This window comes from Puntigrus tetrazona, chromosome 23, assembly GCF_018831695.1.
Source record: "Puntigrus tetrazona isolate hp1 chromosome 23, ASM1883169v1, whole genome shotgun sequence".
NCBI classification, from domain to species: Eukaryota; Metazoa; Chordata; class Actinopteri; order Cypriniformes; family Cyprinidae; genus Puntigrus; species Puntigrus tetrazona.
In genome coordinates, this window is record NC_056721.1 from 17388071 (window position 1) to 17400851 (window position 12781).

The 12781-nt window shown below is 36.5% G+C and overlaps 1 protein-coding gene across 3 annotated transcripts in view; it reads left to right on the forward strand.

Annotated features, from left to right (window-relative positions):
• Positions 1 to 12781, forward strand: part of LOC122329248 (inactive dipeptidyl peptidase 10) — a 40486-nt gene that overhangs the window by 25708 nt on the left and 1997 nt on the right. For all 3 annotated transcript variants that reach the window (XM_043225444.1, XM_043225443.1, XM_043225445.1), the window contains 16 exons: positions 65 to 185; positions 458 to 612; positions 786 to 883; positions 3369 to 3492; positions 5104 to 5148; positions 5350 to 5454; positions 5950 to 6041; positions 6630 to 6677; positions 8248 to 8366; positions 8448 to 8495; positions 9254 to 9352; positions 9805 to 9871; positions 10920 to 11114; positions 11407 to 11461; positions 12261 to 12360; positions 12603 to 12661. In XM_043225444.1, coding sequence (XP_043081379.1) covers positions 65 to 185; positions 458 to 612; positions 786 to 883; positions 3369 to 3492; positions 5104 to 5148; positions 5350 to 5454; positions 5950 to 6041; positions 6630 to 6677; positions 8248 to 8366; positions 8448 to 8495; positions 9254 to 9352; positions 9805 to 9871; positions 10920 to 11114; positions 11407 to 11461; positions 12261 to 12360; positions 12603 to 12661 — 1530 coding nt within the window. The remainder of the gene's footprint in view (positions 1 to 64; positions 186 to 457; positions 613 to 785; positions 884 to 3368; positions 3493 to 5103; positions 5149 to 5349; positions 5455 to 5949; positions 6042 to 6629; positions 6678 to 8247; positions 8367 to 8447; positions 8496 to 9253; positions 9353 to 9804; positions 9872 to 10919; positions 11115 to 11406; positions 11462 to 12260; positions 12361 to 12602; positions 12662 to 12781) is intronic.

Here is a 12781-nt window from a genome sequence, read left to right on the forward strand (position 1 = left end):
ACATTTTATATTATGGCTTCATCTCTCTATATTAATTCTGCCGGTGTCTCTTTGTTGACTCTAGGTCTTTGTCTTTGAAAATGACATCTACTACAAGCCAGATGTTTCTAGCAAAGCGATGCGTCTGACAGCCACGGGCAGAAACGGAATGGTGCTTAATGGACTGTCTGATTGGACCTACGAGGGTCAGTGATATCGGACGTGTTGTCCCCTTCGAAACACTCGCACTGCAGTCCATCACTTTAATGATTCGCCTTCATTTTATGTATTTCTTTGAGACAATTTTGACAACCCCTTGAAGACATTGCAGTATTCACGAAGAGATTATTATCTCATTTGGTCTCATAAATACACAATGAGATAGGTAAATGAGATTTATGATAAGCTGCGTGGGTCTACGTACGGGTTAATTAGCCTCATCAAAATTTCATTTCTGTCTCACCTTATTAAAATTTAGAGGAGATACTGCTCAAATACCCCGCGTTCTGGTGGGCAAAAGACGGAGCGCGTCTGGCATATCTGTCTATTAACAACTCAGCAACTCCTTTTATGGAGATACATCACTTCCTGGGCGGGATCTACCCTTCTAATGTCCTCTACCCGTATCCGAAGGTAAGAAAAGTGGACAGGTTTTTCGTTTTGCAAAACAAAATAACCTCAAAATGACTCCAATATCACAGAACAAGATTATATAGAATCGTTAATGCAAATACATGCACTATTTATATACTACAAGAGCATTTAGTCTTTGATTTGATGATGTTCAAATAATTTGCTCTGTACAGGCGGGTTCCAGAATCCCATCAGCCAGTCTGTTTGTGGTGAATTTATATGGTCCAGCACACACATTAGAGATGATTCCTCCAGACTCCCACAACAGCAGGTGGAGTTTATCTTTAATTATTGTGTGTCCACAATTGCGCAGATGCAGCACACAGGCTATAGATATAGAGGTGTTAATTTTTTATACCCTCCTAAAAACACGGCAAAATGCCTACTGGATGTATTATTAAATGTTAAAAACATTGCAAACGGTTTGTATTCATTTCAGTGCCGCAGTGTTGGTTGTGGGCAAAAAACACTTTTACGCGATTCATGATATGCATAAAAAAATCAAGCTTAGTTTCTAACAAACGTTTTTAATGGATGAACAATATGAACGCATGCTTTTGTGAGCATCTGAATCTGTGCATGATGCCAGAATAAGTCTTCGAAATGAATGCAGAGCGACAAAAATAAAGATTTTAGTAGTTTATTCAAAGCAATTCCTTCATTATTAAACCTTTTATTGGCGTTTTAAATGCATCATGCGTTCGCGAACTGAGGAAAGTGGGGTTGTTGCTCTGAGGCAACACTGTGCAATGGATTATTGAGAGGGATTTGATGTTACTCAGTGAAGATTTTATTACATTTGCAGTGATAAAGTGTTGTAGTTAATAGTTAATTTTTTTATGATTTCTTTTTTATGTTTTCCCCAACCCCCTTTAATACTTTGCACATAGTCCCATAGCAAAAAGTGCAGGCTTGTATCATCCCGGGCTTGTTGGCGTTGGCTTTCCGCATTTAGATTGTAGAATTATTGGCCATTCTTCAGCGCAAATATGCTTCTGCTCTGCCAGATTAGATGGAGAATGCCAGTGGACAGCAATTTCAGGTCTTACTGCTGATTTTCAATTGGATTCAAGTCTGGGCTCAGGCTGTGTCGCTCCAGAATACCAACCCTCTGTATTTAAGCCATTCTTCATTGTTTTTGCTGTGTGCTTTGAGTCTTTGTCCTGCTGGAAAATGAATCTTCACTCCAAGCATAGCTTCCAGGCTGATTTTTGTCCTTGATTGTAATCGACTTTTCAGTTCCTCCTGGTGAAAAATCATCCCGAGAGCGTGATTTAATTAAACCTTTATTTTGCAAGGTTAGTCCCTTGAGCTTAAAGTCTCATTTTGCTAGAGAACTAGCAGCATTAAACATCACAATGTGTTAACAAATAGAAAACAAGGCTGTAACATTGGTTGTAATGTTCCTCATTGCAAAGTGATTTGGATGAAGGTGTTTGTTAGGTGACTAAATGTAAATACTAAAAAGAAATTTATCCCACTAAAACCTGGGAAACGTACATGGGAAACAATAAAGTGCTCCGTTTATGTATTCGTGAACTATCAAAACTAACTAAACATTCTGTTGAACACATAATTGTTAGTTGAATTAATATATTTTTCATTAAAAGGGTTACTCCACCCCAAAATGAAAATTGTGTCATTAATCACTTACATTAATCACTTAAGTGGCAGTTGTTTGTCAGTCAATGTTACAGTCACAAGCCTCCCAGTTTTCATCCAAAATATCTTAAACTGTATGGGTTTGGAACGAATACATTTTTAAATCAGTTTTGCAAGGCATGCAAATTACATTTTGGGGTGCAGTGTTGTTATTTTAGTATAAGTGAGATACTGCCAAAGATTTTAGTTTCTTTTATTTCGTTTTATTTTTTATTTTACAGTCCTTGTACAGTCATTATTAAATTTGTCACACCACAGAAAAATCTGAACTCTAAACGAGAAGTAAATAAAATAAGCTACCAAAATCTTGAAAAAAATAAACCGTCCTCTCTTCTCTCAAACGCTGTGGGCGTGTCCGTTCGCGGCACTGAAACCACGCCCACTCACGGCAAAGCTACAGTCTTCTTCAACTGTCTGCCTCAAGCAGCTTGATTTAAGGAGACCAAGCTCATTTGTTTGTAAATTATAGCAACCACGCATTGTGAGAAAGGCATAGCTAGACAGCAAACTGTAGGCTGTAGTATCTAACGGTAATGACGGTAACTCACGATTGAATGGACGAAAGACTGATGCTTATGCGCTCTAGTTATCACGTGTGTGTCCGGCTTGAAGCAGCGCTGTGCAGAAAGATCAGTGTTTGACCTCAAAGTACCGCGAGAGCGATTCAAAGCATAATGAGCTCTCTATATCTCCCTCTATAGATGAAAAACTGTTTAACGGTATAACTCCACCATTAAGTATTTTACAGTTCAGTCTTTTGTTTGTTTCAGCAATGCAGTTCTGAACATTTATAACGTGTTTGCAAACAATTCAAAATTGACTTTACACAGACCTTTTATTACAGGTTATAAGAGTAAGTTTTATTTATATTTATTTAGTTATTTATTTATGCATTTGACAAGTAGCTGAAATAAAATGAGTGCGATTTTTGGTATTTAATTTAAATGAACATTAGTTAACTATAATAACCCTGCGCGGGGCGGTCTAAAATGCACTGAAATTTTCATTTGCAAGATAGTACCTTAATAAATAATCAAAGTAGTGATTCTGAATGCGCTGTGCTCTCTCATTCTCTTTTACTCCTCTTTCTCTAGAGATAGCTACATCTCTATGGTGAGCTGGATCAGCAGCACGCGCCTGACTGTGCGCTGGTTGAACCGGGTCCAGAACCAGTCCGTGCTGTGTGTGTGTGAGGCCACGACAGGAGCCTGCTCGGAGGTGAGAGGCTACCGGCTCATCCACTGCAGCCCGCTGGGTATCTTTACCTAAAAAGTGTTCATCGATCGCGTTCTCATTCCTTATTCTGCCCAGAACATGCAGAGAATCTCTTACTTCTCTTCTGCCGGCTCAGCCTAATTTCCTTGTGGAGGCGTGAAAGACTAACTCAGCTTTACTTCTAAGCCTCAGTTTTAATGTGCAGTCTGTTTTAATGCGGTCACTCCCTCTTTATGTATGTGCTTGTGAGTGACTGGATGCAAGTGCGTCAGACAGAGATGTGTGTGCTGTGCTTGTTTGATTTCTGCTCTCTGTGTGTTGACAAATCTGTCAACAGTGCTTTATAATTGGAGGCATTGGGAGCTGTGCTGAAATACATAACAGAGTGCAACTGTCGGGCGCCGAAAGTAAAAATCGCATTCATTTCCCCCATAGAGAAATTGATTTTTAACAATAATGTATAAACCTCTCAAGTCTATGCGCTTTATGGTTGTTAAGGGATGATAGATGATTCTGTCAATGCCACAAGACATTTATTAAGTGATTTTAGCTTAATCGAAACAAAAAAACTACTTAATATTTAAATATACACACATTTTAATCTGTAACATTTTTTATGTAATGTTATGTACATATATATATATATATATATATATATATATATATATATATATATATATATATATATATATATATATATATAACAGTCAAGCCATAATATTGTAAAATATTTAATTATATTAAATATAAAAATATTATTTATATAAATATTAAAATGCAATTTAATCCAGTGATACAAAGCTGAATTTTCTTCAATAGTCCTTCAGGATTTCTGATTTCAATTCAATGAATATGCTGATATAGTGCTCAAAAAACATTTGATGTAGTTAATATTGAAACTTTATTGAAACTAATATTGTGTTTTAATATTTAGGATTAATTTATGAATAGAGTTGAACACATAAATATTATTACTGTCACTTTCAATGGAAATTCCTTTCTTTGACATCAAACACTTTAATGGTAGTGTAAATATAATGATATGATTGATCTAAATGTGGGTAGATTTGACTTTTTAGTATGAATTTTTGACCTCTTTATGGATAAAATGCTTGTGAAAATAGTTCAGGAACTCTAGCCTATGTGAATATGTGGGTGGATGCAGTTAATGGTTTATATTAAAAATCTATATTAATTGTCTAAATAATAAAAACCGAAAGGCAGTCGTTCTAAACGCTATCAGGTAATTTAGGCATAGCAAAATGATAATGTACAATATGAAAAAATGCTGTTTGAAGGCAATAGTAATCTAAATGTAAAAATAGAGGAAATGTGTATCTTGTATCTTAAATAAAGTTCACAGCCTAATGTCATAGATGTAGAGCTCTATATGTTCCTGACAGCACATCTAAACTGCAGATAAAAATGAAACATGCACTTCCTTAATGCGATGCCAATGGGAATGATGGATTGACTGAAACTCTGCGTTAGCCGTGGAGTTTGTTATGATGTACAACTCTCCCTGGCAGGCAGAAGAGAACAAATGATTTAAGCACATATTTTGCTTATAATATATGACATGTCTAATCCTTTTAAAACATCTTTAATCTTCAGAAGCACCAAATGGCGATGGACTTCTGGCACAACAACCAGCGGCAGGTAAGTTCAGCCCCTCTCTCTCTCTCTCTCTCTCTCTCTCTCTCTCTCACTCTCCAGGGAGGCATGTAATCAATTCTCAGGCTGCGTTCCTTGGTTCCTAAAAGCTGCATCCAGCTTGGTCAGAAATGAATTGCATCAAAATGGTGTCGTCTCTGGCTGATCTGTTGGAGGAAAGTATATTGATGGTGGCTTGTCCTACAGGAGGAGCCGTTGTTCACGGCAGATGGTTCCCTGTTTTACCTCATCCTTCCTGCCAAGCAAGGGGCCCGTGGGGAGTTTCTCCACATTGCCAGCCTCCCCGCTCAGGTCTGTGGGTGGAATAATTTCATACTCACGTTATGCACAATGAAATTAGATGCCCTCATAAACTTCGTGATTAGAAACTCAAAGTACCCAGCGTATATGTGACTTTTTATGGACGTGTGGGGGCGATGTTGAACTTCTGTGTGTCTCCCCGTTGCATTGTAAAGTCTTTCTCTTTATTAAAAATGTTAGACATTTGATTTCAATAAAAAGTTACGTTTCCACTTAATTTATAGACTTAGATTTTAACCCACCTTATCAGTAAAATGCTAAATATATTATTGCATAAGTAATATAAATTATATATTAAATAATATATTAAATTGTTATGTTATATTACTAAATATATTAAATTATTATTTATATTATATATATATATATATATATATATATATATATATATATATATATATATATATATATAAAATTCATATAGCATGAATTCCATTACAACTCTATTAAACTTTTTTTTATCTATTTCTCTTTATTTTTCTTCAGACTTCCACTCCTTCTGTTTCTCCTCGCTTTCTAACATCAGGAAACTGGGATGTAACCTCACTGTGCGCCCTTGACGAGGAGAACGATAAAATGTATGACAGATCGAATTTTATGAGCAAACCGTTTCATCTCGAAAGCCTCAAGACTGTGTCGTAAAGCACCTCATAGTCAACCGAACTACCTAATATGAGTAATTATTGAATTATTTACGCCTAGCGATCCTATTTAACCCAACGAATCAGCAAAGATGGCACTTAATTAAAATTAATACAGTAATTTAATGTTGAAATGGCTGTAATGACTCTGTCATTTTCTCTCTGGCTTTGTTCTCTAATTGCAGCCGCATAAAACAAGCCCTCTTGAATATCTCAGAAGTCACAACTTCACAGAAAAAAAAAAAAATGTTTTTCTCATCCTCCCAATGAATATTTATAAGCAGTCAGATCTATAGCTCAAATCGAAGTTTAGGCCCGCAAATCAATGATTCACAATTAATCTGGTTCTGACAGAAATGCATGAACGTCACTGACTTAACTACTTTTCGTGCGTAACCGCTACAAACCTACTTAGTATGCAGGCCGTACGTGCAAGTAGACTCTATTATAAGAGGATAAATGACTGTCTACAAATAGTAACTCAAAAACCTTTTCAGATTTTCTTAATGTGTCTTTCCCCTGTAGCTATTTTCTGAGTACGGAGGAGTCACGGCAGAGCAGACACTTATACAGGTGGGTTCTGTCCCAAACCGATGCGTCTTTTTATGCTGTAATTGAGTATTTTATCATCACTGTCTAGGAATTCTGCGCCTCTCATGCTGTGCTGTGCGTTTGCATCTAAATCAATCCGACAGCATTTGCACACCCTGTTGTGTTGTATTTCACTTTCTCAATATGTTCATGGATTTTGGATATCAGCGTCCTTATTAGATGTTTATATTTCGCGTCCGCATTGACGGTCCAGTTTCTGAGTCCGTGTGTTCATCGACGACTCGTGTTGCAATCGGTTAAATCTTTGCAGTCTGCGTCTGAGATGTGTTTCGGGGACATTTGCGAAAAGCCGATAGACTTTTTTTCCCCTCTGTTGAGCTCCAGGCAAGAAGCCCAGCTAATTCATTTAACAGCAACAGCAGCTTAGAGAGAGAGAGAAAGTGAGAGGCAGAGAGAGATAGAGAAGGTTGAAAAGGAGACGGGCAGAGGGGGAGGTGCTGCGCCTCACAACGATTTAAAGGGTGTTCTCTAACCTTTGATTAATGCTTTAAGACTCTCACTTGCTCTCCGTGGGCCACAAGTTCTCATAGATTTTTTATTGCGACTATCTGAGCAATATGGGGAAAGTGCAAAGGTCCGGCATTGGGTTTAACGGAAGTAGATAAAAGAAAAAAAAACAGTTAGCCTGTGTATGTGTGTTAATGTACTGGAATAAATATAAAGCAAAAATGCATGCTGTTGCTTAGTTATTTATTTCATTTTTTGTCCATCAGTGATGCATTCTTTTGATCAAAATGACAGTTAGAGCATTTATAATGTTTCCTTTTTTTAAATAAATGCCGCTCTCTTGAACACATATGGATTGCGCTGCTGTTTTCAACATTGATAATAATAATGTTTCTTGATTACCAATACGGAGGCATTTAATTTCAGAAGGATTACGTTAGACTGAAGACTGGAGTAATGGCCATCATAGGAATAAATTGCATTTTGTGAATAATATGTTAAAATTGAAAACATTGTGGTAAATTGTAATATTTAACAATATTATGTTTTTTTATTATAGTTTATTGTGCATTTGTAATCAAATAAATGCATTTTTAAATTTGTAAAAACTCACTTATTGACCTTTTGAATGGGAGTTTATATTCTGAAAACCCTTTCCCATGTCATTCTTCGTGATCGACTTTCTTCTATCACTTTTTCTCATGTCATTCATTGAAATTGATTCATTGATTCTTGAAATGCAGTCCAAATGAAGACCTTAGCAATGCATATTGCTAATCGAAAATAAAGTTTTGATGCATTAAAAGTAGGAAACTTACAAAATATCCTCACAGAACTTGATCTTTACTTATTATCCTAATAACTCTTGGCATAAAAGAAAAAGCATTAATTTTGCCCGATACAATGTGTTGCTCTCTATTGCTACAAATATACCCATGCTACTTATGACCGCTTTTGTCCTCCAGGATCACATTTGTGGTCAGAAACATTTCGAAAACAGAAAAAGGATTGATTTAAAGTTTGATTGTCGTTGATAGTATTGATGGTGAATTGCGTAATAATGAAATGCTTGCTTATTTCCTAGCGTGGAGCTCGGAGGAGTGTTTCATCGACAGTGTCTAACATGCAACCTGTTTGAGAGATGCAGCTTCTTCAAAGCAGACTTCAGTCCCAATCGGACATACTTTACCCTCTATTGCTTGGGTAAGACTGTATCTCATGCGCAAATGCAGACACGCTTAGACTGATGAAAAAAAGATGTTGCTCATCTTTCTACTTTTACAGGCCCAGGTGTCCCAAAGGTAACCATTCACAGCACAAGTGACCCTTCCAGTAAGTAGAATTAATATTTTTATTTTTTCTAATATTTTTAGAAATTAATATTTTTAATATTTCAATTGCTAATACAGTTGGGTCAAAAAATAAGATTTTTGAAATGCATAAATGCACACAAGTGAATATATGGCACATAATATAATGGCACAATTAATGTTTCTTAAGCAACAAATCAGCATATTAGAATTATTTCTGAAGGATCGTGTGACACTGAAGACTGGAGTAATGATGCTGAAAATTCAGCTTTGCATCACAAGAACAAATTACATTTCACAATATACTAAAATAAGTTCTTTTAAATTATAATAATATTTTACAACATTACTGTACTTTTGATCAAATAAATACAGCCTTAGTGAGCATAAGAAACTTTATCTAAACTTTTGAACTACAGTACATACATTGAAGGAAGAAATCATATCTAAAGACTATTATATCATAAAGTACATGTAACACCTTAATGATCTCATAGCAATACCCAAGCACTACTTTATTCACCTAACTTTAATTGCCAATATGATTCTGAGAAAAAATAGAATATATTGTAGAACGAAAGCACCCTAGTGAGTATTTTCAGAGTTTGTTGTAGTGAAAGTGTTCTCTGAAAAAATCAAAAAGTGCTTCAAGGTATCCGCTTGAATTTTATTATCTCGCTAGATTCATTATTTCACAGTGTTGCATTTAAATACTCCAAGGTGGTGAACTGTTCTGCTCTTATGCCAAAAAACGATTAAGTCTGTGTTCTGTTCTTGCAGGATACACAGTGGTGGAAGACAACAGCCTCCTCGCTATGTCTCTCGAAACCAAGAGGATCTCTGAGACAGTTTTCCAGACGCTTTCCTTCGACAATAGTGGTAAAAAGCTTCCTTAACTAACTGATTGCATTCCTCCTTTCGGCATAAATTGATCTCAACCTTTTACAAAGCCAACTAGATTTAACAATCAATCAGATAATTGTTTCGGTTTTGCTAATTGGATGCTCACAGCTGTACCATTAGTGGTGTCTTTGGGGGAAGCCTATTGCGGAGTGTGTATTTTTGCCTGTGTGACGTGTTGGGGAGTGTTGCATGTGTGGACATCTGTGTATATAAATAACCTATGTACTGTATCAGGTACCCTGTCTGTGTTTGTTTGTGTGTGTGTGTGTGTGTGTATTACTGAGAGTTTGTTAAAAACCATCAGGCTCGTGGGAGCTCATTTGCCAGTGGTTAGAATATTGATGAGATGCTGCACAGATTTCCTTGCAGTATGATACAGTAGAAACGGCCATTTGTTCTGTTTTAACTGCCTTTGCGAATAATTACAGACCTAGATCTGAAGATGTCCCTGCCTCCTGGGTATGAGGGGAACCTGCATCCTCTCCTTATTATCATGTAAGCGTCTCCCCTCACTGTATGATGCTGTTAGTAAGGCAGTATTGTATTGTATGGAAGCCCATTGTTGCATTAGAGTAAAAATGAGACAGGCAATTTTGAGATAAAATGTATATAAAAGACTGCATTGTGTGAGACACTACTATTCAAAAGTGTGAGTTTTGTGACTCTTAAGCTTATCAAGGCTGCTTTTGTTTGATCAAAAATGCTGTAAAACGTTGTAAAATGTTAGTTTAATGTTAAATTAGTGGCTATTTCAAATTTTGAGATTTGTAAAGTCACAGTTTTAAAAAGTTGCAGAAACCTTTTTGTTTATTCTGAGGTAGAAAGGAGCTTCCACAGTAATGTAATATAACTAAAGCATAATAACCATAATTCAGCTCCTCATAATGACAGAATTGCTTACTGAATTGTGATTGGTGTCTTTCTGGCATGTATGAAACTTACATTCTGTATCCCACAATGCAATGCACTTTTCAAAGCGATTGATAAACCAGAAGTAATACCAGTTATGACATGTAGCATCTGTTTTTTTACTTGACAGATTAAATTTAAATTTCACACAAAGTTGAAGTAAAAATGCAGAAGGTTAAAAAAAAAAAAATCGAACACTTGCTGAACCACCGCAGTGTTGGAAGGTTATGCGACAAAAATGTAGCACGGTGAACAGATGCCTACTTATTAACTTACTCATTTTTTTTATTGTAGGCCGTATACTGTAATAAAAAGCCTGTGACATGTCCACCAAAGCCTAAAACTTACTCTTGCCAAAAACTTATTTTTCCTGCCTTGCAAGCAGTAGTATCTCCTTGTGGAAATGCAAATCAAGTTAAGACTCTCCTCTCCCTTGCTGTAGTTGGTTAGGCTACATGATTTATGAATGCCGCGTTATTAATAAGCAATATACACAAGCTCGATTGAGATGCAAGAAGTGTTCAGCAAGTGCCAGCACATTAACCGAATGAAGATCAGTGTGCTGATGTCTTTTTAATCTGCAACGTGACATTATGCGTCAACACCTCCATCCATCCGTCCTCTGCACCTTTAGTGACAGTATTCCCGGGAGGCAGTCGGTAACGGAGGAGTTTGCCCTGGGCTGGCCGGAGGTTTTATCCAGCCTGCATGGAGTGGCTCTGGCCTGGATCGACAGCAGAAGCCGAATCTCCCAGGGACAGAAAAGCAGCACCCTGGACCCTCGCAAGCTAGGTTCCCTGCGCATTAAAGACAAGCTTGGAGTAGTGGAGTGAGTCATTCCCTCATTCCAGTTATTAAGAATAATACCTATAATAGAAAAGTCATTTCGCACGCAAAATATCTGATTAGGAAATGCTTCACGCTCTGAAGGAGACGCTGAGATTTCTTTCATATTCTGTTGAACACTTGCTTGGCTAATTTAATTTAACCCACTTCTTGCTCAAGGCAAAAAAAAAAAACGATGTTTATGTCTCTGCGGAGTTAATACGTTGGCTGCTTATAAAAAACAGTCATTTATCATAACTTCTAAATGCCACCTGAAATTCCCCGTTTCGTTTCAGATGGTTAATGCAGTTGCCGTACATTGATGGGAGAAGAATAGCTGTTTATGGAAAGGTAAAATATATATTCTGATAAGTTCTAACTTATGATTGGATGAGTCACATTTGAATAAATAGCTGGATTTTGCAAGTTGGAAACTGTAAACAGCCTACAGTCAAGCTAATAAGTGCAGCTGTATCCACCCATTTTTTCCATGGTGTTGGTTGTGGGAGTGTTTTTTCCCATTTATTTTTTCCATGGGGATTTTTAAAAAGTCTTCATTAAAACATATAAACTAAATCGGTGCGTTTCAAAGTGAATCAAAACATTAAAAACTTGTATTTGATGTGGAAGAATATTTGAAATTGGACAAAATGACAATGGTACAAAACAAGGTAAAGAACTACAATCCAACATGGTTAATGTAGTTTTTTATCATTAATTCCACTTTATTTTAGAAGCAGTGTAGGAGGTAGGATGATGTAAAATTATAATTCTAGTGTCATTAGCCTCTTTTTAAATGGCCTAAAAGTTTAGTTAGACATTCATCGCACTACATTTGAATTTTTAACTTTGTCAACGCTGTCAAAAAAACAGCCCCAGGACAATTAAAATGAATTGAAATAATGTGTAATAATATAAATATATTTTTCCTGTGGTTAAGGAGGGTTTATGCATTGCGTCGTTTCTAATAACAACTTAAAAGTGGCCAAATGGATTTAACGCCCTGCCTCTTGTGGCATCTCTTTTATACACATCTTCTTAGCAAACGAATCCCTTTGTAGACTTGCATCATATTCTCACTTAAGATATGTACTTTGAATTTAGTCTTCAGTTGCAGAGCTCTGGCATCAGCCTCTTTTTGTCCTCGCAGGGATTCGGTGGCTATTTAGGTTTGAAGATGTTGACGGCAACCGATCAGACGTTCAAATGTGCCGCTGTCATGGCTCCCATCACAGACTTCAAGCTCTATAGTGAGTTCCAGCTCCACACACTATGGCAGAACAATATTATTGGACAGTCTTTGAAGTACATTCTTTGAAGTGTTTTGGAGCGCTTCAGAATACCATGGTGTGTGATATGGTAATCATTCAGTCCCATGGTATATATCAAAATATCCTGGTACCACTTTTTGTAAGCATATCCATGTTATGGATGTTATGGTGTGATCTGCATTGCGCTACAGAGTGAAAATGGATTCAACTTTGTTTTTCAGGTGCTGCCTTCTCAGAGAGATATCTAGGCCTTCCAACTAAAGAAGAGCATTCGTACATGGTAGACCTTTTCATTCATTATCAAGTATTAAGTTACAGAATAGTTTTTTTTTACTCCTCAAGGTAAAAATAGCTATAATGTGAAAAAACTTTACAGGTACAAGACACATTTGTATAGGAA